Source organism: Anomaloglossus baeobatrachus, chromosome 6, assembly GCF_048569485.1.
Source record: "Anomaloglossus baeobatrachus isolate aAnoBae1 chromosome 6, aAnoBae1.hap1, whole genome shotgun sequence".
Classification (NCBI taxonomy): domain Eukaryota; kingdom Metazoa; phylum Chordata; class Amphibia; order Anura; family Aromobatidae; genus Anomaloglossus; species Anomaloglossus baeobatrachus.
Window position 1 is genome coordinate 421,478,787 of NC_134358.1, and position 27,911 is coordinate 421,506,697.

At 42.2% G+C, this 27,911-nt stretch overlaps 1 protein-coding gene across 2 annotated transcripts in view; it reads right to left on the reverse strand.

Annotated features, from left to right (window-relative positions):
- The window catches only part of LARS2 (leucyl-tRNA synthetase 2, mitochondrial), a 315,249-nt gene that overhangs the window by 28,320 nt on the left and 259,018 nt on the right, over nt 1–27,911 (reverse strand). For both annotated transcript variants that reach the window (XM_075316613.1, XM_075316614.1), the window contains exons 16-18: nt 24,957–25,139; nt 7,505–7,674; nt 5,685–5,762 (exon numbers count right to left, since the gene is read on the reverse strand). In XM_075316613.1, the coding sequence (XP_075172728.1) occupies nt 5,685–5,762; nt 7,505–7,674; nt 24,957–25,139 (431 nt within the window). The remainder of the gene's footprint in view (nt 1–5,684; nt 5,763–7,504; nt 7,675–24,956; nt 25,140–27,911) is intronic.

Here is a 27,911-nt window from a genome sequence, read left to right on the forward strand (position 1 = left end):
GGCTGTCCTGACTTCAGATATACACTGACCAATCTGTAGTATGTCATACAGTGTGCGTAGGCTACCTGTCACGGGGTATGAAGTGACAGAACAGGGGCTCCTAGGCTGGCCCTCAAACTCTGTCCTAGGCTGGCCCTCAAACCCTGTGCTGTCCCTTATCTCGGAGGTAGGCTTAATGGTAGCCAGGTCTGAGCCCCCAGCATGACCCTGATTCCTGTCCAAGCCCTGATCTTTCAACCCCTCTCCTCCACACTTGGGGCGGGCCGGAAAACAGTAACAAAATACCACAGAAACGACATGGACAAGGGAGAACAAACATACGTACACACTGCACTCAAACACACAGGAGAGACAATATGTGTACATGGGAATAAATAAAAAAGCAAGGCAAATAACGCACAACAGAAGAACGTCCACACCACTCAAAATCACAACTCAAGATTACGATAAACTGGATCACCAATAAGACCAGAAACGCTGGAACTATGCTGAAGCTATTATTGGCGCTGAATATCAAGGTCCAGAATCTTTTATAGGAAGGAGACGGCTGTGACTGGTAATAAGCAACCTGAGCTCCTAGCAGAGTTCCCCAGGTCAGCAGGAATTAACCCCTGCAGAACTGAGGAACAGTACACATTAAACAGCTGGCGCCCAGCTCTGGCTGAACACCTAGGAGATATCAGGTTGCCTGTCAGGCTCTGCAGTATGGTATGAACAGAGCCTGACGCCGCCATAACACCTAATGAGTCTGGACCCGAACACCGCATGACACTGCCATTGTTCTCAGCAGCATGAGTCCTGGTTCCAGAGTATGATTAGCTTCAAAGAGTGATATCATTTGTGCAGCACAGATCAGTTCACCCCACAAGCAATATTTTGGTTGCTGTAGAAGGGAACTGGTGGTACATAATATAGGATGTATAGCTATATATATATTGTGCTGGAGGTGAGGGCAGGGGAAAGACAAAGAAGAACCATGTGTTTAAAGGGAACCTGTCAGGTCAAAAAACAAAAAAACGTTATAACCTACACGCAGGCGCATGTGTGAGCAAGTAACCCCTTCCTACCCATCCCTGTGTTGTAATAATGTGTAATATGAAAGTAATAAAATAATGCTTTATTACTTACATATTCCCTAAGTAAATGTGCAGGGGCTGTAGCCCCATGGACGTCTCATCGCCCTGTGGCCATTTGAATGCTTTCCATGATATCACGCCCCTGTGGGTGTGATACCATGGTTTTACATTAGTGACGTCATGTCTGCTCTTTCATAATCCCGCGCGTACATGCTTAACATTCTCGCCGTCTTCTCATCCTGATGTTTGATTGCGGGGGTTCAGATGCACGCTGCGTATGACCGGAACCGCAGGAGTCTTCTGAGCATGCGCAGTGCGCATCTGAAGCCGACAAGCTAACACCAGGATGAAAAGACGGCGAGAATGGTAAGCGCGCACGCGTGGGATTCTGAAGGAGCAGACGTGACGTCGCTCATGTAAATCCATGGTATCACAACCACAGGGGCGTGATACCATGGAAAGCATTCAAATGCCCACGGGGCGATGCAACGTCCTGGAGACTAGCCCCTCTCATTATTTACATAGGGAATATGTAAGTAATAAAACGCATTTAATTACTTTCATATTACACATTATTACAACACAGGGATGGGTAGGAAGGGGTTACTAGCTCACACATGCTCCTGCTTGTAGGTTATAATGCTTTTTTGACCTGACAGGTTCCCTGTAAATTTACTTTGTACCCTCAGCCAGGATGGGAGGAGTCTTCTGCACCATCTAGAAATGCACATGGCCCCATGTCATCACAGCTTCAGCCAATGATAGGGGGAAATGTAACTTGTTCACAGACCACTATATTATACCTCGAACACACTTCCTGTGAGCGCACCCCTCTCTTACCTCTTTGCTCTTGGAAGGGTGACCACCATGGCTGAGTACCGACCCATATAGGGATAGTGTTAGGCTATGTGCGCACGTAGCGTTCTGTCCCTGCAGAAATTTCTGCAGCGATTTGAGCAGCACATGTGCGCTTCAAATCGCTGCAGAAAGAGTCCGTAGTGAAAAATAAAAATAAGCCGATTCCATGCGCTCTGAGTGTAGCCCCTCCCATAGACAGAGTGGGGGATGCAGGCAGAGTGCATGGAATAAGTGACATGTCACTTCTTAGAACGCGCGCTTCGGGCAGCAGCCGAAGCGCTGCGCTCTAAGACGCCACGTGCGCACGTCTCCTGCATAATCTTAATAGATTATGCTGGGGACGCAGGACGCATGCAGTTACACTGCGGTGCATATCGCAGCGTAACTGCATGCAAATACGCAACGTGCGCACATAGCCTTAGTGTTGGGTGGGCTGTAATAAAATGAGTGTTTTAACCAATGAGGGTGGTATATTATTTGCTAATTGTGGATAAAATGGTGTAATTATTAAGGTATCATTTACTGGGGTTTTCCTGTATTGTAATTGTGTATAATTTTGTATATGCTTTTCATATTGATTTATATATGTATTGACATGTGCTATGATATTGTGAATTAAGCATAGTCTTGTTAGCAAATAAACCTGTTATATTTGATAACAAAGCGTCTTGAGTCTGTCCGTGTGTTGAATACACCAGATAGATAGGTCAAAGAAATAGTAGCAATATATCCTTGGGAATATATGCTTTGTGCAGGAAGGAGGGAATAAGTATAAGTTACTGTATTCCTGCCTTTTCCCCTTTTACACTTGTTCGTTGGGTGATCGTCAGCCTGTTTAGACTGTGGAATTATCGTGAAATTAGTGTTCCTAAGAGTATTTATTTACAATAATTATACCACGGAAATAGATCTTTAACAAGAGGCGTTTCATTTAGCGGGATAAGTACACTCATTGTTATGTAGTGCTGGGCGACAAGGCCTTTTGTACAAATTGCAATAATAAATTAAATGTCAGTATAATTGACAAAAGAACAACGATTTACAACCTTTTTAAATAATTTCATATTTCAGATTAAAACATTCAACTATATCCATGTCATTAGTCATTAGGATGAAAATACTGTATAATACAACTTGCTAGCAACTCATTGCAGGCTGGCATGAGTCAGTGAGGTCACCAACTTTACTCGTGCCATGCCACACACACAGCAGACAACATGCTGTAAAAGGCCTGTAGCATATGCTCTTCTTTTTTGGGAACAAGGTTAAAAAAATCTGTCAGCAGGTTTTTGTTGTTTAATCTGAGAACAGAATGATGTACTGACAGAGACCCTCATTCCAGTGTGTCACTTACTGGGTTATTTGCTATAGTTTCAATAAAATCAGTGTTTTATAAGTAAGAAGTTATCACCAAAGGACTAATTGCCTTGTGCCAAGTAGTCCTCTGCTCGGTGTACCACATCCCCATGACTGATTAGCATTGTTCTACCTATGCACAGTGTACACTGAAATCTGTCTTTAGTTTAGTGGTGTGAGTGGAGTTATACAGAGTTCAGCACTCCAACAACTGGTAGATATGCAGCAGATAAAACAGGGATTATATAAAAACTGCAGCAAATGGCCCAGGAAGTGACATATTGGTGGAATCTGGATCGCAGATCCTACATCATGCTGCTGACAAATTACATAGCAAAAATCTGATGACAGTTTACCTTTAAGTGAGTATTCAGTGAATTATTTGTCAGGGGCATCAGGAGCACTATTTTTTGCCACCCATTTTATTGAAGAAACTCTTGATATCAGGAAACCATTCATGTACCTATGGGGTGGCACCCATGAGAGGACAAGTCAAATGTTACAGCTATCTGCCCCAGGATGATGACCAGATATGGTTACTGCTCTTCTGAATCCTAAAGGGAATCTGTCAGGTGATTTTCTAGTTCAATACTAATATTATCTTTAAATCGGTTTAAGGAGGGCTTTCAGAATCAGTAAGTTTTATTGCTCTAAGTTATCCAGTTATCTTGTTGTAAGCTCTATATAATAACTAGTCAAGCATATGTAAATGCAACCTGCATATGCCCTGCTCCCACTTCTCAGAACTGGCATCAGTGAAAGTATATTTGAACTGAATTTGCACTGCTGCCCCCATACTCCCTCCCACCTCTCAGCAGTGATAATTAATGCACTGGGAGGGTGGGTGGGATGAGCAGTGAATATGCAAATTATATTTACATACACCTGACTACTGTGCAGGATACACTGAATTCTGAGCTTACAGCAAGATAACAAGATAAGGTAGAGCAATAAAATTTACTGATCTTGAAACCTCTCCTTAAGCTCTATTTATAATAATAATATATATTCATTTATATAGCGCTATTAATTCCATAGCGCTTTACATACATCAGCAACACTGTCCCCATTGGGGCGCACATTCTAAGGTTTTTAAAGATAACATTAGTATTGTACTACAAAATCACCTGACAGATTCCTTTTAAGGCTATGTTCACATAGGGCTTTTTTGCAGCGGTTTTTAGTTATGGATTTGCCTTGTTTTACGCAGATCCATGCATATTAAGTGCTCCTTTTTACAGTCCCAGCAAAGTCTATGAGATTTCTGAATCTCATGCACACACGCAAATCACCTTCAGGATTTTCCTGACTGTTTTGTGAACCACCTCCGATTTTGCTGCGTTATGAAAAGAATTAACATGTCAATTCTTTTCAGTGGTTTTGCCATGGTTTCACCCTAGTGATGGGTGGACTCCCAGATTCCCTGGATTGGCGGGTCTAGCCGGATTAATAAAAACCGAGGTTCTGGCTCAGAATTGATCCAGGGTATCTGGCCGGCACTTAAACATGGTGGTGGAAAGGATAGGGGGACTGGAGCAGTCGCACTGTATTTACTGAATCACTGGCGTGGCTGTATGCTCCCGCAGCTTCTCCACTTCGGAGGCCACTCATTACCTTCATTACATATTCACTGCTTTCATCTGTGATTGGTTGCAGTCAGACGTGCCCCGAGCCTGTGTCGCATCTGAATAATTACTCAATTTTCCGTTCTATAAAAAAGGTACTGTGGAATGTAAGAAAGTTATATCTGTTTACCTATTGACTCATCCTCGACTGGCTAAAAAGAGTGTCCACTTGAGGGAGTCAAGGTTTCCTATTTGACAGTATGGCAGCAGGAAGACCACTAGGTTAAAATAATGCTCCAACTATATCTATAGTGCATAGAAAACAGAGAATAAAACATACCAATAAATATATGAGACAAAAGCATATGTAAAGAATTCTCCGTCTCCCAGTCAATAGACTACGGCAGTACTGTACAGTGTTAGATGTCCTCTATTCATTGCAAACTGTAAATGACATTTTTATTTGGAGAAAACTTTTACTTTGTCTGTATTGTTCCTTCAAACTGAACTGTGCTCTTGACCACAATACCCAAGAGTTAATGATAATGGGAACAAGCCACATATGTCACTAAAAGCCTATAAAGCCTTTCTTCCTGATTTAATACAAAGAAGCCTTTCCGGAGAGAGAAACCATTGGCAGAAAGTAATACATTTTCTCTTACAATATTACTGCAGCCGCTTGAACACAAAGGAGAAACAAAACAATCTGTTCCTCTTGTTAAAACTTGGGCAATACAAGAGGGATCCTCCCAGCCCTATTATTAATGATCATAGGTCAGAGTCGCACATTTGTACAGCAGGGAGGACTGGCGGCAGCAGATGCACTTACCGACAGTATGTTGCTTAGACTCATTAGCTGGGAAATAGCTGCATTGAAAACGAAATCTTCGGTGAAGTAGCTGGTTACCTAGGCAACACAAACAAAAATGTCTTTTTAGAATAACTCATATTTGTGAAAGTTAACAGTGACTGGCTAATTCCTGTGCGCAGGTGAATAATTTAATCCTCGTGTTTGCGTGGGAGTCCTGTAGGCACTTAGGTCTTTCAAAAAACATTCTAAAGGCCATCATCATCCAGGATAACAGTGCCCCCATAACAAGTATTCAGACTGCACTATATACTCCTGTATACAGGCTACATTAGCGGTAACGATGAGGTGTGACTCCAGGTAATCCTCCCAGAGACTAAGGACGTTATTATTTAGAGAGCTATTTGGCACAGGACAGCTGAGGGCCAACAGGGGTTACTAATGATTTAATGGCTCTATAATAATGTAATACATTTTTCAATCCTAAAGGCCACTTTACACACAGAGATAAATCTGCGGGAGATCTGTGGTTGCAGTGAAATTGTGGAAATCAGTGCCAGGTTTGTGGCTGTGTACAAATGGAACAATATCTCCATGATTTCACTGCAACCACAGATCTGCCAAAGATTTATCTCTGTGTGTAAAGTGGCCTTTAGGGTGCGTTCCCGGGATCGATGTCCAAAGCATGTTATCCCTGCTTCCATAACGCTGAGTTGTACAGTACAAGCACACTGGATCAGATTTAAAAAATCCCGTGCCCACTGCGCTTCTTTTTTCACCACTGCAGGTGATTAAGCTACCCCTGTGCAATACTAAGAAAATCCGGAAAACTTGCACTGTTGGTGGCTCTTGGGGACTGGAGTCCAGGAACACTGATCTAAAACATATTAGAGCTTTTAGACATATGGCATTTCGCAAATATGAATAAAAAAAGACCTTTCAACTTTTTTTGTGCACTGTTTTTTTGTAGTATATCTTTAACATGTAGCTCCACTTTTTTCCTTTCCGGCCAAATGAGCTTTATCAGAGGTTTGTTCTTCATGTGTTCAGTTCCTGTAAAAATAACCTAACTGAGCTAGTTGAGGGGGGAGGGTGTCTGATTTGTGTACAACTGTATACTACTTCCACTGCAAAAAACAAAACAAAACCTGCCCAGCACCTTCAAAAGGAATAAAGCAAGTGTGAAGAGGTGCAAGCTGCTTTGATTGCATAAAACACAAACAATAGAATAATTGCAAGTGTTCACACTTTTTTTTTTTTCTTGTATTATACTATTAAAGATGTTGACTGCCTCCTTTTCGGTCTGTGCACTCCTCCCTTCAGCTAAAGGTTGTTTTTAATTTGTGCTGGATCCTACCTGCTCTTTAAATTTGTAGGCTTTTTGAGAGGTATGTTTGATAAAAATTAGGTTTACAGTCCCATCAAATAAAGGTCACTTTGCCGTGGTTGATGGGCTCACATGAATTGATCAATTTATGTTAAGTACCTTCATTTTTGTAAGTACATTCTATAGTTTACATTTCATATGTTCTATGTTTGCTTAGATCGTAGCGTTTACAGAGTGCTGCTGTATTCTTTGCTTACAACCTCTAATGACCTAAATAGGAACGTTACATATCTAATTGGAGGTATAATTATAATCAAGCTGCAATTTCCACTCACTAGATACCACTTATAGACTCCATATAGTAATGCCGAAAACATTATTTCTCTATAGTTCCAGGTTCATAGGGACAACCATATTAAAGAAACAACTGAGAAAAGTACATTCATAAATATAATCTCTATACTATAATATTACCAGATTATAAGATTTTGAAGAAAAAGAAAGACTGCCTTACCTGTGACACAGTAAAGTTCCGATTCTGCCAGATTTTTTGGGTTTCTGCTATTTCGCTCTTACGAAGGATTTCAGGACTCGGTTTCACCGAGGTGTTTCGGGCTTCAATATACTTGCTAGTTAATGCCCACACACGAGATTGCCACCTTTGGACACCAGGAATTGCATCGGCTGTGAAACAACACACACTTACAGTTAGGTCCAGAAATATTTGGACAGTGACACAATTTTCGCGAGTTGGGCTCTGCATGCCACCACATTGGATTTGAAATGAAATCTCTACAACAGAATTCAAGTGCAGATTGTAACGTTTAATTTGAAGGTTTGAACAAAAATATCTGATAGAAATTGATGAATTGTACACATTTCTTTACAAACACTCCACATTTTAGGAGGTCAAAAGTAATTGGACAAATAAACCAAACCCAAACAAAATATTTTTATTTTCTATATTTTGTTGCGAATCCTTTGGAGGCAATCACTGCCTTAAGTCTGGAACCCATGGACATCACCAAACGCTGGGTTTCCTCCTTCTTAATGCTTTGCCAGGCCTTTACAGCCGCAGCCTTCAGGTCTTGCTTGTTTGTGGGTCTTTCCGTCTTAAGTCTGGATTTGAGCAAGTGAAATGCATGCTCAATTGGGTTAAGATCTGGTGATTGACTTGGCCATTGCAGAATGTTCCACTTTTTTGCACTCATGAACTCCTGGGTAGCTTTGGCTGTATGCTTGGGGTCATTGTCCATCTGTACTATGAAGCGCCGTCCGATCAACTTTGCGACATTTGGCTGAATCTGGGCTGAAAGTATATCCCGGTACACTTCAGAATTCATCCGGCTACCCTTGTCTGCTGTTATGTCATCAATAAACACAAGTGACCCAGTGCCATTGAAAGCCATGCATGCCCATGCCATCACGTTGCCTCCACCATGTTTTACAGAGGATGTGGTGTGCCTTGGATCATGTGCCGTTCCCTTTCTTCTCCAAACTTTTTTCTTCCCATCATTCTGGTACAGGTTGATCTTTGTCTCATCTGTCCATAGAATACTTTTCCAGAACTGAGCTGGCTTCATGAGGTGTTTTTCAGCAAATTTAACTCTGGCCTGTCTATTTTTGGAATTGATAAATGGTTTGCATCTAGATGTGAACCCTTTGTATTTACTTTCATGGAGTCTTCTCTTTACTGTTGACTTAGAGACAGATACACCTACTTCACTGAGAGCGTTCTGGACTTCAGTTGACGTTGTGAATGGGTTCTTCTTCACCAAAGAAAGTATGCGGCGATCATCCACCACTGTTGTCATCCGTGGACGCCCAGGCCTTTTTGAGTTCCCAAGCTCACCAGTCAATTCCTTTTTTCTCAGAATGTACCCGACTGTTGATTTTGCTACTCCAAGCATGTCTGCTATCTCTCTGATGGATTTTTTCTTTTTTTCCGCCTCAGGATGTTCTGCTTCACCTCAATTGAGAGTTCCTTAGACCGCATGTTGTCTGGTCACAGCAACAACTTCCAAATGCAAAACCACACACCTGTAATCAACCCCAGACCTTTTAACTACTTCATTGATTACAGGTTAACGAGGGAGACGCCTTCAGAGTTAATTGCAGCCCTTAGAGTCCCTTGTCCAATTACTTTTGGTCCCTTGAAAAAGAGGAGGCTATGCATTACAGAGCTATGATTCCTAAACCCTTTCTCCGATTTGGATGTGAAAACTCTCATATTGCAGCTGGGAGTGTGCACTTTCAGCCCATATTATATATATAATTGTATTTCTGAACATGTTTTTGTAAACAGCTAAAATAACAAAACTTGTGTCACTGTCCAAATATTTCTGGACCTAACTGTATAAGAAAGCAACAGAAAATAACCAGTATTCCAATAATAATAACAATAATAATAATAATAATAATAATAATAATAATAATAATAATAATAATAATAATAATAAAAAATATTGCCATCATTTTCACACCAATGGATGAGGCTGGATTCACAATATTAATTCTAAACAATTTATTGTCTTTTATTACCATAAAATAATCAAAGCTGTCTCAAGGGGGCAAAAACATTGCTTAATAATACCTTACAGTTATATTACCCTTGTTTACCCAGTAACCACTTAGTGACCAGGCCAAATTTTACAAACAGACATATGTCACTTTATGTGGTAATTCTGGAATGTTTCAACATAACCATAAGATTTTTAATTTTGTGACACATTGCACTTTGTGTCGGTGGTAAATTTAGGCCAATATGTTACGTATTTGTGAAAATATTAGAAATTTGCAGAAAATTGGGTGATATTATTTGAATTCATTTATTAGAGTTTCAGAAACTGAAAGAAAATTTAGAAAAATTAACAATTTTCTAATTTTGTATGTCTCTACCCTTAAACCAGATAGTCATAGTGTGTGTGTGTGTGTGTGTGTGTGTGTGTGTGTGTATGTATGTGTGTGTATGTGTGTGTGTGTGTATGTATGTCCGCTAAAGGAATTTGCACCGTTGCATTTACAATCACGAAATTTTGCACAGACACTCCATGTGACTCAGGGAACGTCATAGACTATGTTTTTACAGGAAAATTTAACACTGCGCTTTACAGTTACTCTCCAAAACACCTGTCTCCATTAAAGTCAATGGAGATAGGAGCTACAGCTTATTAATAGGAGCTGTGATTAGTTGCTATAGGAACAAAATAAATTGTTAGTATAAGAAGCTTATGTGTGAGGTAATAAGATGTCAGTGGAGAGACAGAGACAGAGAGACAGACAGACAGACATAAGCACAGTCAGAAACTGACAGGGAAAGAGACAGAGAGAGACAGTCAGTCAAAGAGACAGACAGAGGCAGGCAGACAGGGAAAGAGATAGACAGAGGGGGAAAGAGACAGAGGGGGATAAAAAGACAGAGGGGGAAAGAGACAGAAACAGAGAGGGAAAGAGACAGAGAGGGAAAGAGACAGAGGGGAAAGAGACAGAGGAGGAAAGACAGAGGGGGAAAGAGACAGAAACAGAGAGGGAAAGAGACAGAGGGGAAAGAGACAGAGGAGGAAAGACAGAGGGGGAAAGAGACAGAGGGGGAAAAGAAACAGAGGGGGAAAAGAGACAGAGGGGGAAAAGAGACAGAGGGGGAAAAGAGACAGAGGGGGGAAAAATACAGAGGGGGGAAAGAGACAGAGACAGAGGGGGAAAGAGTCAGAGGGGATAAGAGGCAGAGGGGAAAAGAGGCAGATGGGGAAGAGACAGAGGGGGAAGAGACAGAGGGGGAATGAGACAGAGGGGGAATGAGACAGAGGGGGGAAAGAGACAGACAGAGGGGTAAGAGACAGACAGAGGGGGAAAGAGGCAGACAGAGGGGGAAAGAGACAGATGGGGAAAGAGACAGAGGGGAAAAAGACAGAGGGGGGAAAGAGACAGAGGGGGAAAGAGACAGAGGGGGAAAGAGTCAGAGGGGATAAGAGGCAGAGGGGAAAAGAGGCAGAGGGGGAAGAGACAGAGGGGGAAGAGACAGAGGGGAAAGAGACAGAGGGGGAAGAGACAGAGGGGGAAAGAGACAGAGGGGGGAAAGAGACAGAGGGGGGAAAGAGACAAACAAAGGGGTAAGAGACAGACAGAGGGGGAAGAGACAGACAGAGGGGGAAAGAGGCAGACAGAGGGGAAAAGAGACAGAGGGGAAAAGAGACAGAGGGGAAAAGAGACAGAGGGGAAAAGAGACAGAGGGGAAAAGAGACAGAGGGGAAAAGAGACAGAGGAGGAAAGAGACAGATGGGGAAAGAGACAGAGGGGGAAAGAGACAGAGGGGAAAAGAGACAGAGGGGAAAAGAGACAGAGGGGAAAAGAGACAGAGGAGGAAAGAGACAGATGGGGAAAGAGACAGAGGGGGAAAGAGACAGAGGGGGAAAGAGACAGAGGGGAAAAGAGACAGAGGGGAAAAGAGACAGAGGGGAAAAAGACAGAGGGGGGAAAGACAGAGGGGGGAAAGACAGAGGGGGGAAAGAGACAGAGAGGGAAAGAGACAGAGACAGAGGGGGAAAGAGTCAGAGGGGATAAGAGGCAGAGGGGAAAAGAGGCAGAGGGGGAAGAGACAGAGGGGGAAGAGACAGAGGGGGAAGAGACAGAGGGGGAATGAGACAGAGGGGGAATGAGACAGAGGGGGAATGAGACAGAGGGGGAATGAGACAGAGGGGGGAAAGAGACAGAGGGGGGAAAGAGACAGACAAAGGGGTAAGAGACAGACAGAGGGGGAAGAGACAGACAGAGGGGGAAAGAGGCAGACAGAGGGGAAAAGAGACAGAGGGGAAAAGAGACAGAGGGGAAAAGAGACAGAGGAGGAAAGAGACAGATGGGGAAAGAGACAGAGGGGAAAAGAGACAGAGGGGAAAAGAGACAGAGGGGAAAAGAGACAGAGGGGAAAAGAGACAAAGGAGGAAAGAGACAAAGGAGGAAAGAGACAGAGGGGGAAAGAGACAGAGGGGGAAAGAGACAGAGGAGAAAAGAGACAGAGGGGGAAAGAGACAGAGGGGAAAAGAGACAAAGGAGGAAAGAGACAAAGGAGGAAAGAGACAGAGGGGGAAAGAGACAGAGGGGAAAAAGACAGAGGGGGGAAAGAGACAGAGGGGGAAAGAGACAGAGACAGAGGGGGAAAGAGTCAGAGGGGATAAGAGGCAGAGGGGAAAAGAGGCAGAGGGGGAAGAGACAGAGGGGGAAGAGACAGAGGGGGAAGAGACAGAGGGGGAAGAGACAGAGGGGGAAGAGACAGAGGGGGAATGAGACAGAGGGGGGAAAAAGACAGAGGGGGGAAAGAGACAGACAAAGGGGTAAGAGACAGACAGAGGGGGAAGAGACAGACAGAGGGGGAAAGAGGCAGACAGAGGGGAAAAGAGACAGAGGGGAAAAGAGACAGAGGGGAAAAGAGACAGAGGGGAAAAGAGACAGAGGGGAAAAGAGACAGAGGGGAAAAGAGACAGAGGGGAAAAGAGACAGAGGGGAAAAGAGACAGAGGAGGAAAGAGACAGAGGGGGAAAGAGACAGAGGGGGAAAGAGACAGAGGGGGAAAGAGACAGAGGGGGAAAGAGACAGAGGAGGAAAGAGACAGAGGAGGAAAGAGACAGAGGAGGAAAGAGACAGAGGAGGAAAGAGACAGAGGAGGAAAGAGACAGAGGAGGAAAGAGACAGAGGAGGAAAGAGACAGACCTGGAGTGAGACAGACACAGAGATAGAGAGACAGGCATAGAGACTGATACAGAGACAGACAGAGATAGACAAAAACAGACAGACAGACATGGATAGAGACTGACACACAGACAGACAGGGAAAGTGACAGACACAGCCACAAACACAGAGACAGACACACAGACAGAAAGAGATAGACAGACAAACAGACTGGGAGAGAGACAAAGAGACAGTTACTATCCCGGGCAACGCCCGGGTACTACAGCTAGTAGTTAATAAGTAGGTTTTACCCTATGTCACCATCTTTTTACAAACATACTTTTATTTTGTTTGCATGTTACAAGGGTTAAAAGTTTTGCAGCAATTTTACATTTTTTTCCTGTAAGGAAATTCATTAAACTTATATTTTTTGGAGACCTATTGAGTTTTGAACTGACTGTGGGAGACCCATGTATTGGACCCCACCATTTTTAAAATAACTCCCCTAAAAGTATTCATTGGTCGGTGGTTGACCTCCACCTTGCTATGCACCCCAATTTGGGATGTATTCCATCTGTCTGGATTTTGGCGGTTGGTGACTGTTCACATTAAGTCATCAGGCTTTGTCCACAGGCTATTTACTTCATGCAGCATTTGCTTGGACCTGTCCCGCCCACAGCCATGACTCAGTCATGGGTACGGGATTGAAATAGACCAGGTGAGTGCTGCTAAGAGCAGTTCTACTATTCATATGTGAGGCCGTATGGCACATTTTATAAAAATATTTTAGTGTAGGACTGCTTCAAATGAGATTTGCCGTGACGTGGCGAAGCAGCTCAAGAAATTGCAATTTTTTGCCAAAAATCTCAAAATTTTTAAAATAAGTACAGTTTGGAATGTTTAGTGCCGAGTGCACATTTGGTGCTGGCTTTTTGTTTTTTCTTCATTGAATTGGTCGGTGGTTGACCTCCACCTTGCTATGCACCCCAATTTGGGATGTATTCCATCTGTCTGGATTTTGGCGGTTGGTGACTGTTCACATTAAGTCATCAGGCTTTGTCCACAGGCTATTTACTTCATGCAGCATTTGCTTGGACCTGTCCCGCCCACAGCCATGACTCAGTCATGGGTACGGGATTGAAATAGACCAGGTGAGTGCTGCTAAGAGCAGTTCTACTATTCATATGTGAGGCCGTATGGCACATTTTATAAAAATATTTTAGTGTAGGACTGCTTCAAATGAGATTTGCCGTGACGTGGCGAAGCAGCTCAAGAAATTGCAATTTTTTGCCAAAAATCTCAAAATTTTTAAAATAAGTACAGTTTGGAATGTTTAGTGCCGAGTGCACATTTGGTGCTGGCTTTTTGTTTTTTCTTCATTGAATTGGTCGGTGGTTGACCTCCACCTTGCTATGCACCCCAATTTGGGATGTATTCCATCTGTCTGGATTTTGGCGGTTGGTGACTGTTCACATTAAGTCATCAGGCTTTGTCCACAGGCTATTTACTTCATGCAGCATTTGCTTGGACCTGTCCCGCCCACAGCCATGACTCAGTCATGGGTACGGGATTGAAATAGACCAGGTGAGTGCTGCTAAGAGCAGTTCTACTATTCATATGTGAGGCCGTATGGCACATTTTATAAAAATATTTTAGTGTAGGACTGCTTCAAATGAGATTTGCCGTGACGTGGCGAAGCAGCTCAAGAAATTGCAATTTTTTGCCAAAAATCTCAAATTTTTTAAAATAAGTACAGTTTGGAATGTTTAGTGCCGAGTGCACATTTGGTGCTGGCTTTTTGTTTTTTCTTCATTGAATTGGTCGGTGGTTGACCTCCACCTTGCTATGCACCCCAATTTGGGATGTATTCCATCTGTCTGGATTTTGGCGGTTGGTGACTGTTCACATTAAGTCATCAGGCTTTGTCCACAGGCTATTTACTTCATGCAGCATTTGCTTGGACCTGTCCCGCCCACAGCCATGACTCAGTCATGGGTACGGGATTGAAATAGACCAGGTGAGTGCTGCTAAGAGCAGTTCTACTATTCATATGTGAGGCCGTATGGCACATTTTATAAAAATATTTTAGTGTAGGACTGCTTCAAATGAGATTTGCCGTGACGTGGCGAAGCAGCTCAAGAAATTGCAATTTTTTGCCAAAAATCTCAAAATTTTTAAAATAAGTACAGTTTGGAATGTTTAGTGCCGAGTGCACATTTGGTGCTGGCTTTTTGTTTTTTCTTCATTGAATTGGTCGGTGGTTGACCTCCACCTTGCTATGCACCCCAATTTGGGATGTATTCCATCTGTCTGGATTTTGGCGGTTGGTGACTGTTCACATTAAGTCATCAGGCTTTGTCCACAGGCTATTTACTTCATGCAGCATTTGCTTGGACCTGTCCCGCCCACAGCCATGACTCAGTCATGGGTACGGGATTGAAATAGACCAGGTGAGTGCTGCTAAGAGCAGTTCTACTATTCATATGTGAGGCCGTATGGCACATTTTATAAAAATATTTTAGTGTAGGACTGCTTCAAATGAGATTTGCCGTGACGTGGCGAAGCAGCTCAAGAAATTGCAATTTTTTGCCAAAAATCTCAAAATTTTTAAAATAAGTACAGTTTGGAATGTTTAGTGCCGAGTGCACATTTGGTGCTGGCTTTTTGTTTTTTCTTCATTGAATTGGTCGGTGGTTGACCTCCACCTTGCTATGCACCCCAATTTGGGATGTATTCCATCTGTCTGGATTTTGGCGGTTGGTGACTGTTCACATTAAGTCATCAGGCTTTGTCCACAGGCTATTTACTTCATGCAGCATTTGCTTGGACCTGTCCCGCCCACAGCCATGACTCAGTCATGGGTACGGGATTGAAATAGACCAGGTGAGTGCTGCTAAGAGCAGTTCTACTATTCATATGTGAGGCCGTATGGCACATTTTATAAAAATATTTTAGTGTAGGACTGCTTCAAATGAGATTTGCCGTGACGTGGCGAAGCAGCTCAAGAAATTGCAATTTTTTGCCAAAAATCTCAAAATTTTTAAAATAAGTACAGTTTGGAATGTTTAGTGCCGAGTGCACATTTGGTGCTGGCTTTTTGTTTTTTCTTCATTGAATTGGTCGGTGGTTGACCTCCACCTTGCTATGCACCCCAATTTGGGATGTATTCCATCTGTCTGGATTTTGGCGGTTGGTGACTGTTCACATTAAGTCATCAGGCTTTGTCCACAGGCTAGTTACTTCATGCAGCATTTGCTTGGACCTGTCCCGCCCACAGCCATGACTCAGTCATGGGTACGGGATTGAAATAGACCAGGTGAGTGCTGCTAAGAGCAGTTCTACTATTCATATGTGAGGCCGTATGGCACATTTTATAAAAATATTTTAGTGTAGGACTGCTTCAAATGAGATTTGCCGTGACGTGGCGAAGCAGCTCAAGAAATTGCAATTTTTTGCCAAAAATCTCAAAATTTTTAAAATAAGTACAGTTTGGAATGTTTAGTGCCGAGTGCACATTTGGTGCTGGCTTTTTGTTTTTTCTTCATTGAATTGGTCGGTGGTTGACCTCCACCTTGCTATGCACCCCAATTTGGGATGTATTCCATCTGTCTGGATTTTGGCGGTTGGTGACTGTTCACATTAAGTCATCAGGCTTTGTCCACAGGCTATTTACTTCATGCAGCATTTGCTTGGACCTGTCCCGCCCACAGCCATGACTCAGTCATGGGTACGGGATTGAAATAGACCAGGTGAGTGCTGCTAAGAGCAGTTCTACTATTCATATGTGAGGCCGTATGGCACATTTTATAAAAATATTTTAGTGTAGGACTGCTTCAAATGAGATTTGCCGTGACGTGGCGAAGCAGCTCAAGAAATTGCAATTTTTTGCCAAAAATCTCAAAATTTTTAAAATAAGTACAGTTTGGAATGTTTAGTGCCGAGTGCACATTTGGTGCTGGCTTTTTGTTTTTTCTTCATTGAATTGGTCGGTGGTTGACCTCCACCTTGCTATGCACCCCAATTTGGGATGTATTCCATCTGTCTGGATTTTGGCGGTTGGTGACTGTTCACATTAAGTCATCAGGCTTTGTCCACAGGCTATTTACTTCATGCAGCATTTGCTTGGACCTGTCCCGCCCACAGCCATGACTCAGTCATGGGTACGGGATTGAAATAGACCAGGTGAGTGCTGCTAAGAGCAGTTCTACTATTCATATGTGAGGCCGTATGGCACATTTTATAAAAATATTTTAGTGTAGGACTGCTTCAAATGAGATTTGCCGTGACGTGGCGAAGCAGCTCAAGAAATTGCAATTTTTTGCCAAAAATCTCAAAATTTTTAAAATAAGTACAGTTTGGAATGTTTAGTGCCGAGTGCACATTTGGTGCTGGCTTTTTGTTTTTTCTTCATTGAATTGGTCGGTGGTTGACCTCCACCTTGCTATGCACCCCAATTTGGGATGTATTCCATCTGTCTGGATTTTGGCGGTTGGTGACTGTTCACATTAAGTCATCAGGCTTTGTCCACAGGCTATTTACTTCATGCAGCATTTGCTTGGACCTGTCCCGCCCACAGCCATGACTCAGTCATGGGTACGGGATTGAAATAGACCAGGTGAGTGCTGCTAAGAGCAGTTCTACTATTCATATGTGAGGCCGTATGGCACATTTTATAAAAATATTTTAGTGTAGGACTGCTTCAAATGAGATTTGCCGTGACGTGGCGAAGCAGCTCAAGAAATTGCAATTTTTTGCCAAAAATCTCAAATTTTTTAAAATAAGTACAGTTTGGAATGTTTAGTGCCGAGTGCACATTTGGTGCTGGCTTTTTGTTTTTTCTTCATTGAATTGGTCGGTGGTTGACCTCCACCTTGCTATGCACCCCAATTTGGGATGTATTCCATCTGTCTGGATTTTGGCGGTTGGTGACTGTTCACATTAAGTCATCAGGCTTTGTCCACAGGCTATTTACTTCATGCAGCATTTGCTTGGACCTGTCCCGCCCACAGCCATGACTCAGTCATGGGTACGGGATTGAAATAGACCAGGTGAGTGCTGCTAAGAGCAGTTCTACTATTCATATGTGAGGCCGTATGGCACATTTTATAAAAATATTTTAGTGTAGGACTGCTTCAAATGAGATTTGCCGTGACGTGGCGAAGCAGCTCAAGAAATTGCAATTTTTTGCCAAAAATCTCAAAATTTTTAAAATAAGTACAGTTTGGAATGTTTAGTGCCGAGTGCACATTTGGTGCTGGCTTTTTGTTTTTTCTTCATTGAATTGGTCGGTGGTTGACCTCCACCTTGCTATGCACCCCAATTTGGGATGTATTCCATCTGTCTGGATTTTGGCGGTTGGTGACTGTTCACATTAAGTCATCAGGCTTTGTCCACAGGCTATTTACTTCATGCAGCATTTGCTTGGACCTGTCCCGCCCACAGCCATGACTCAGTCATGGGTACGGGATTGAAATAGACCAGATGAGTGCTGCTAAGAGCAGTTCTACTATTCATATGTGAGGCCGTATGGCACATTTTATAAAAATATTTTAGTGTAGGACTGCTTCAAATGAGATTTGCCGTGACGTGGCGAAGCAGCTCAAGAAATTGCAATTTTTTGCCAAAAATCTCAAAATTTTTAAAATAAGTACAGTTTGGAATGTTTAGTGCCGAGTGCACATTTGGTGCTGGCTTTTTGTTTTTTCTTCTGTAAGGAAATTCATTAAACTTATATTTTTTGGAGACCTATTGAGTTTTGAACTGACTGTGGGAGACCTATGTATTGGACCCCACCATTTTTAAAATAACTCCCCTAAAAGTATTCAAAACGGCTATCAGGTAGATTGTTAATCCTTCACATGCTTAAGAAAATTAAATGCAAAGTGAAATGAAAAATTATTTTTTTTTACAGTAAAATGTTGCTAATATTCTAACAGACCACCGTATCTGGTAGACCCTGAGGCCATTTCTTAGCCATATCTTTTAGTGGCAACCATCGTAACCACACAATGGCTATGTGTGGATACTTGTGGGGTTAAAGAAGGAGCCCCCTCCCACTGTTAACTGTCTAGATTAACACTGTCACTATTGATGGCTATGATCACTGTCAACACCAATCATGGTCGATGTAGCAGGGGGTCAGCTATAGGATACAGCTGACACCCAGTGCATTTTTCACCTGTTGGGCTACGCTGCTCTCGCATTTCTCAGGTCGATAAAAAGGTGTTTACTGATCAGGTTAATTTATTTTATATTTTGCTAGATCAGTCTCTTCCAAATAAAGCAATACTAAATATATTTATGTATTTTTTTAATTTCTGTATTTTTAATAGAGGAAAGGGGATGATTTGAGGTAATTAAAAGGACTCTCAGCCCTCCCTCCCCTGAACACAGGCACACAGAGGGAAAAATTAACTCCCCTGGATAGAGGACAGCTGAGACCCGCCATTGTTAACCTGATTTATGGTCGGATCAAACAATGAAGGAGCTCTTCTGCTGTCAGTCCTATAAACCTTGGGCTTAGGTCATGCATATTTTACGCTCAGAACAGATGTCTAACACCATCAAACTACACAAAATATCAACATGAGCTTAACAATGATCTGCTTTAGGTTCCAGCGATTCACTTGAATTTACAATGGATACTTGCAATTACCAGACACTTTTAAGTAGCCGACATAAAATGAGAGAATGAACAACTGAAGATAGGTATTAATCTGGGCATCTTTGACTCTCACCTCCCAAAATTGTAAAACATTTGAAGCACAAGCCCAATCTAGCCTGGAAACTCCAGAAAACCTAGAAATACACACACAAATGAAGTACTGTAGTAATTCTACTGTCTCACACTGGCGGACATGTAACCACTCTTGATCCAACAGCAACAAAGAGGAACATTGACAGTGTGCATAATGCCAACTGTCAGGATTCAGCAATCTACAATCACAGAATAACTGCAGAAATTAAACACATCGGATAACCGCTTTAACAAGTGATCATGTTACTTATAGATACATTATATTTACAACAGTTGGAGCCAGTGGGTAACTAAAGTTCGATGGGCGCAGGTGCAAAGTTTGGACCTGGGCCCCCTTCCTTATGTTGGTCAGATGTATGGGCTCTTGTAACGTTCTAAATCCTATAAAGATATAGGAAATGCTGTCTTTCCCCCATTATGTAGTAATGTCCCCTATCTTGTTCTAATGTAGCCCATAGTGGGCACCTTTCTGATAAATATGTCCTCCATCCTGGTATATATGTCCCCCATCATGGTAAATATGTCCACCATCCTGCTAAATGTTTCCCTGATCCTAGGCCGTATCCTGGTATACATATCCTGGGCTCCTTCCTGGTATATATGTCCCCATTCTGGTACATATGCACCCCATCCTGGTATATATGTCCTTATCCTGGGCTCCATTCTGCTATATATGTCCCCATCCTGGTATATATGTCCCTATCCTGGTATACATGTCATTATCCCCATCCTCGTATATATGTCCCCACCCTGGGCCCCATCTTGGTATGTACTGTATGTCCCCATCCAGGTAAATATGTTCCCTTCCAGGGCTTCTCTTGGTATATATGGCCTCATCCTGGTAAATATGTCCCCTTCCTGGCATATAGGTCTCCATTCTACTCCCCTTCACTGACACTCACATCGCGCGGCATCCTCCACTAAAGCCAACTCACAGTGTTTGGCTGCTGACATCGACGTCCATGCTATAGCGATGCATGACGTGACAGTTATATGTGCTCCCAGTCTTGGTACCACCAAGGTCAGGTGGTCAGGTTTCCGGCCACCATCGGGTTTCTTCACTGCAATGCATTTTAGCTGGACGTGCGTCCTCAGACTCACATCCAGCTGAAGCAGGTGCTGGGGTCGGCAGGCCCCCCACCCTGATCATTACACCCATGGTTGGTGCTGTAGTTTTTCTCCGGCTTGTAGAAAATGTCCAGGACAAGGCAACTGTTTTAGGCAACTGGAAAATAGTTGTCTCAACTCTTCCTTAAAGTGGTTTTCCATGATCATGAAAAATTGGACAAATAGAGGGAATGGTATGAACCAACATAACAACCAAAGCTTATCCATTAACTTTTTCAGGGCCCGGCAATTTATTGTTTTTGCACTTTAGTTTTTTCCTCTTCCAAAAGACAACTTTTTTTTTAAATTGATATTGCTGTATAAAGATTTACTTTTTTATGGGACAATTTGTATGTTTGAATGACACCATTCATTTTAAAATATCATGTACTGAAAAAATGGGGTAAAAAATTCCAACTGGGGTGTAATTGTGAAAAATATGTAATTATGTCATTGATTTTAGGGTTTCCTTTTATGGTGTTTTCTATAGTAAAATTGACTTGCAAGTCTGATTCTCATAATCATTAGGATTATGACAATACCAAACTTCCATATTTTTCTTTTATTTGTATGGTGGAAACAAAATGCACACATTTGTAAAAAAAACCCACCATTTGCCAAGACCCATGTTTTTATTTTTCTATAAATGGAGCTGTGTGAGGGCTTGTTTTCTACAGAGGGAACTGATGTTTTCATAGATTCTATTTTGGGATAGAAACTATTTGATCTTTGTTTACTGCATTTTTTAAGGGGGTGGGTGACTCAAAAAAATACAATTCTGGCGTTTTCATTTTCTTTTATCATTAAGACATTTATTTATTGGTTAATTAATTTTATATTCTCTATAGATTAGACTTTTACAAGCATGGGAATACATATACTTTATTTTTTTTTATTTCTTAATTTTAATGGGGGATATGAGGGGGTGATTAGAATTTTGTTTTTGCTTTATATGTTAGTGCCTATAGGAGACTTTAACCTGAGATTGTCCAATTGCATATACTATAACAGGGTGATTATAAAAGATTCATCGGGTTTCAAAGAGGTATTTTTCAAAATGTGTTATATGCACAATAGTAATACTTTAGTAATGCAATCAGTATTAGAGTATATCTTTGTCTCCTTTGAAGCTCAGCAGATAGCTGAGCTTTAGAGGAAGACTAAAGCTGGTGTCACACATAACGACGACGACAACGACGTCGCTGCTACGTCACCATTTTCTGTGACGTTGCAGCGACGTCCCGTCGCTGTCGCTGTGTGTGACATCCAGCAACGACCTGGCCCCTGCTGTGAGGTCGCCGCTGAATGTCCAGCTTCATTTTTTGGTCGTCACTCTCCCGCTGTGACACACACATCGCTGTGTGTGACAGCGAGAGAGCGACGAAATGAAGCGATCAGGAGCCGGCACTGGCAGCTGCGGTAAGCTGTAACCAGCGTAAACATCGGGTAACCAAGGGAAGACCTTTCCCTGGTTACCCGATGTTTACGCTGGTTACCAGCCTCCGCTCTTGCTGCCAGCGCCGGCTCCTGCACTGTGACATGTGGCTGCAGTATGCATCGGGTAATTAACCCGATGCATACTGTAGCAAGGAGAGCAAGGAGCCAGCGCTAAGCGCGGCTCCCTGCTCTCTGCACTGTGACATGTAGCTGCAGCACACATCGGGTTAATTAACCCGATGTGTGCTGCAGGAGAGCAAGGAGCCAGCGCTAAGCGCGGCTCCCTGCTCTCTGAACTGTGACATGTAGCTGCAGCACACATCGGGTTAATTAACCCGATGTGTGCTGCAGGAGAGCAAGGAGCCAGCGCTAAGCGCGGCTCCCTGCTCTCTGAACATGTAGCACAGCGACGTTATAATCGCTGCTTCTGCTGTGTTTGACAGCTAAGCAGCGATCATAACAGCGACTTACAAGGTCGCTGTTACGTCACCGAAAATGGTGACGTAACAGCGACGTCGTTGTCGCTGTCGTTTAGTGTGACACCAGCTTAAGCGGTGACAGGCTTCGAAGCAGCTGTTGTCCTTGTGAGGCTTGCATCCGACCGCTAACCCATTTTTAAAGAATATGAAATAAAATGTGTTTTTTTAATAAGGTGAGTGCCACGCCTTTGTTCTTATTTTTTTTCTAATAAAGTGATTAAATTAATTTTAGGCTATGTTGCGTTTTTTCTTTTGTTTTGGTTGCATTTTAAACTGCACTTGTGTCATTGACAAAAAGCATGCTTTTTGCTTTCCCAGCAAAGTCTATGATAACTCAGAAATTCAATCCGTACGTTGCTTACTTTTAGGCAAAGTTTTGTTTGACAAATATTTGTCAAAATCATTGCCTTAAAAAAAGCACCAAGTCACTTCATTGCGTTTTGTGAACATTTTCCAGCCATTGAAATGAATGAAGTGTGTCAAAACGCAACTAAAATGTTTAGCTGTACGTTTGCAGCTTGGCTGTCACACTGCTCCCGCGGCCTCTCCTGCTTCTGAAAGTGGCGGTTGCTCATTAGGCTCATCTTATATTCACTGCCTCCCTCGCCCACCGGCGCCTATGATTGGTTGCAGCCAGATGCGCCCCCCACACTAAGTGACAGCTGTCTGACTGAAACCAATCACAGCCGCCAGTGGGCAAGGGAGGCAGTGAATATAAGATAAGCCTAATGAGCGGCCAACACTTTCAGAAGTCTATCTACTTCTGAAAGTGACGGCTATATCGTACAGTACAATAAAGAAATAAATAATTTTTAAAAAAATGGCGTGCGGTCCCCCTCAATTTTGATACCCAACCAAGATAAAGCATCACAGCTGGAGATTGGTATTCTCAGGCTTGGAAGACCCACGTTATTGGGAGCCACCCAGCCTAAAAATATCAGCCAGCAGCCACCAAGAATTGCCGCATCCATTAGATGTGACAGTCACGGGACTTTACCCAGCTCATTCCGAATGCCCTGGTGCAGAGGTAATCGGGGTAATAAGGAGTTAATGGCAGCCCATAGCCTCCACCAAGTCCTAGATTAGTCATGGCAGGCGTCTATGAGACACCCTCCATCACTAATCTGTAAGTGAAAGTAAATAAACACGAACACCAAAAAATCCTTTATTTGAAATAAAAGACAAAAAAACACCCTCTTTCATCACTTTATTAACCCCCCAGACACCCCTCCAGGTTCAACGTAATCCACACAAGGTCTCACGACGCTTCCAGCACTGCTACATCTGACACTCACAGCGAGCGGCCAGAGCATGATTTTTCATTGTGAACTCCACACAGCAACTGAAGTGAGTAACGCTATCAGCAGTGACGTCACTCAGATTAGCCGCTGCCACAGCTGGAGTTCTCCACCTGTAACAGCAAATTACTCGAGTGACCGGAATCGAGCAGCTTGATCTGCGGTGTCGTCACTCAGGTGTTTTCCGTTCACAGCTGGAGTCCTTCACCTGTGACCGCAAATCAGGCCGCGACACAGACAGAGCCGCGCAATGAGAATGAACTCGGGTGAACCTCTGATGTCACAACTGCGGGCCCTGCACTGCTGCCTGTGTTGCGGCACTGACGTCAGAGGTTCACCTGAGTTCATGACAGCACACAGAGACAGAGCCGCGTGATGACAATGAACTTGGGTGAACCTCTGAAGTCACAGTTGCGGGTCCTGCACTACTGCCTGTGTTGCGGCACTGACGTCAGAGGTTCACCCGAGTTCATTCCCATCATGCGGCTCTGTCTTTGGCTGCTGTCAGCGGCCAGTCATGCTCTATGGTGCTCCTGTGACAGGACAGGGATGTAGCAGAGCTGAATCGCCGTGAGACCGCACTGTCAAAAATACATCCAAAAACGCATCCAAAATTCATGCGTTTTGGATGCTTTTTTTTTGTCAAACGCAGTGTTTACAGTTGTCAAAGTTTGCCAGAGTGTGCTTTTTTTTTTTGTCAAATCAAGAACGCAGCGTGCGGACATACCCTTAATGCTTTTAAAGGCATTTTTTATCCATGTCTACCACAGGATTCAGATACAAACTAGACGACGATCACTGGAATGACTGCATTCAAGTAGAAAAACATTTGGGAAATATTGCATTACATAATTGTGGCCAAAATATTCCCCTTTTTACTATATACACAGGTGAGAAATCTGCTTGCAGTCAGTATATGGTAAAATTTATTATTAAGTTTCAGTGTCTAAAAGCCTTTCCTCGTAACACAGGTGTATGGGAGAGCTCAGATACACCGCCATGCCACCGCTGCGCCATACATTGCAAACCATATTTACACCATGAATGTTGGACATGTGACACCAGCATAATGGTGTGCTAACATGTTATGATGGCTTAGTTTACATTTGTTACTTTTTGGCCACATTTAACATCATTTTTTTAAATTTAATCTGCAGAAATACACAAGACAGGACTTTGTCATATACCAGCTTCTCCACTGTAGAAACTGAATTGAAACATACTTACTCTTCATATCCCATAATATGTCCTGCTCTGGAGGGGCAGCAAATAACAGATATAGCCGAGTGGTGTCAATGCCATACTTCGCCACCATTTCCTCTGGATCCACTCCATTGTGCTTGGATTTGCTCATCTTCTCATATGTTACTTGCAGTTTTTCTCCAGTCATTCTATGGACTGGTTCATTGCCTTCAAGAAACAAGCAAAAATTTGAGGGCTAAAGGCAAACGCTATGTGTGGCAGAAAACTAACACTGCATCACCCCGAAAATACCCTCCCCACTGTCAAACATGGTGGTGGCAGCTTCAAATCGTGGGAATTCTTTTCTTCAGCAGGGACAAGGAAGCCGGTCACAGTTGATGGGAAGATGGATGGGGCTAAGGGGTGGACAGGGTGGAGGGACCTGTATACCCGGACCCAGGCATTTTCTATTTAACCTATTCAGGTAAATATTAATACATTATATTGCCTATGGATTTGTTCATTTGTCAAAAGGTACTACATGCGGGTGCGCAGTTGAACCCTTGTCGGTTCATCTGATTATAGTGCACTTTACCCATTTTCTGCTACATCTGGCCATGAGCCATTAGCATTCACCTATCATGCCAGTATAACATGTGGTTGACTATATTGCACTTTGTATTCTATTTGCTGCCTTCGGATTTATGTTATTAGCATTTACATATTATGTCAGTATAGTGTGCGCTAGTATTAACTTTGCTGGAATTTTTTTGTTATTTGGCCAGGCCCGCTGCAATTTAGCAGCAGGGGTATTATTTTTAGTGCCTTTTCTTTCTTAGTGATTCACCACTATTTAATGATTTGAACTATTTATAGTATTTATTTAATCATTTTACATATTGTGGTGTTTTCTACTTATGAATTGTATTTATTGGCTACTTTGCAGTATCCAATGTTTTGTAATTAATTTTTTGTACCCCCTATTTTGTACCTATTTCTCAAATGCCCAGGTAGACTTGTGGTCCCTTATAGGAACATTATATCCTCTATTTTTTATAATATTGTGTGTTTAAATCTCATCTTTCAATAATAAAAGTACACTTGGTTTTAGCATGAATCGCTTTTTGTCTCTCTTCATTTGAGGCAACCTTTTTTGTTGTTGAATTATAGGGGAACGCAATTTTTTAGGAGTTAGGTCAGACAACTGTTCTTAATTAATTTTTGGGTGCTGAATCCAGAAATGATCTCAGTTTTTCTCTATCACGTCAAGTTTTTGAACTATAGGATTTTTGTCTTCTCAAAAATATGTAAACTACTGTACCTAAAAAGTGTTTTTTTTTTTTTTTAAATAGTACAAATATGAACAAAAAATGAAATATATAAGAAATAGGCATGACAAATATGTTTTTTAGTTGTGACTACTCTTACAAGTTGCCACGTAGCTCTATATGAGTCGAATTGTAATCAGATAACAAGTCTTATTACAGAAATCAGTGCAATTGTGCTTCTATGGCAGGTAAGTTGAGGAGGAAAAACTTGATGTGATAGAAAAAAACTGACTACATTTTTGGAATCAGCATGCCAATTTTAGTATAAATCAGCTCAAAAACCTAACGCAACAGAATTTCTTTTTCAAATTGTTCCCCAGTGTATTGATTATAAGTGTCCTGACTTTATGAACAATGGACGGTGTTGATTAATTATGATTATGTATATAGTAGCAAAAAGTGCAATTTTTTTTATCTGAGCTCATTTTTGCTGCTTGAAAATGTTGTTAATTTGACATAAAAGTTTCACTTTATTCAATATTAAATGACTTTCGCATGTTCACTTTACAGTAAAAGATGAGCAGTTGTTGTGGTTTAAAATGGCCATTACTAATTCAGAAATCTTTACTAAATCTTTATGGCATGGTCATCGGTGATAAATCTGACTTTGATAGAAGAGTAAATTCTCCATGTTAATTTGTGTGGAATCGCACAGAGAATGTCCAATATGTTTCAGTCCATTTTTAGATACTTTACGACAACCGCTCTCCATGTATATTATATGGCACTCATTGATTAATAGTCAGATGTGTTTTCATGCCAGATGAAAGTCTGTCCATTGTTTAAAGCCTACCATTACTAAATGGCAATTGTGAAAATATCACCTAAAGAATATACATAAAGAAAAACATGCCAGTCATGGAGTGCATTTACACTGAAAGGTTCTTGGGAATGAGCCTAGGACACTTGTTTCCAGGTAATCGTGCAATATAAACATGTTGATAATCACCGGACAAAGTAGCAAAACACTTACTTGTTGCATGAAATGATATTTAAACTCGTTAAAGGGATTGTCCACTACTCAGACAACCAATTCTCAATCAGCATATTTGCCCCCCCAGTAAAATAACACTTATGCTCACCTGCAGTGTCAGCTCTCGCTCTCTGGGGCTCACATGACGTTGTTTCATCGCATATGCCCTGTACCCTATCAGTGCCGGCTTTACTGACCCTGCCATTGGACGTATCGAGCATCAAGGGGAAGTACGTGGCCAGCCACAACTCTGACTACCTCTTGAGGTTCAATTTGTCTGAAGGTGGGGGGGAGTGAAGCCAATGCTGATTGACCGCAGGACACAAGTGCTGTGACAACATCATGTGAGCCTCTAGAGAGAGTGAGTGCCGACACCGTTGAAGCACAGGAGATGAGTATAAGTGTTGTTATTTTATAGGGGGTAAACATGTTGATTGAGAAAGGGTTATACAAGATGTGGAAAACTGTTTTAAAGACATAGACAAATTTGTATATACTTTGTATTTTTTACATACCTTTACAGTGGAGGAAAAAAGTATTTAGTCAGCCACGAATTCTGCAAGTTCTCCCACTTAAAAAGATGTGAGTGGTCTGTAATTGACATCATAGGTAGACCACAACTATGAGAGACAAAATGAGTAAAAAAAATCCAGAAAATCACCTTTTCTGATTTGGTAAGATTTTTTTGACAATTATTGT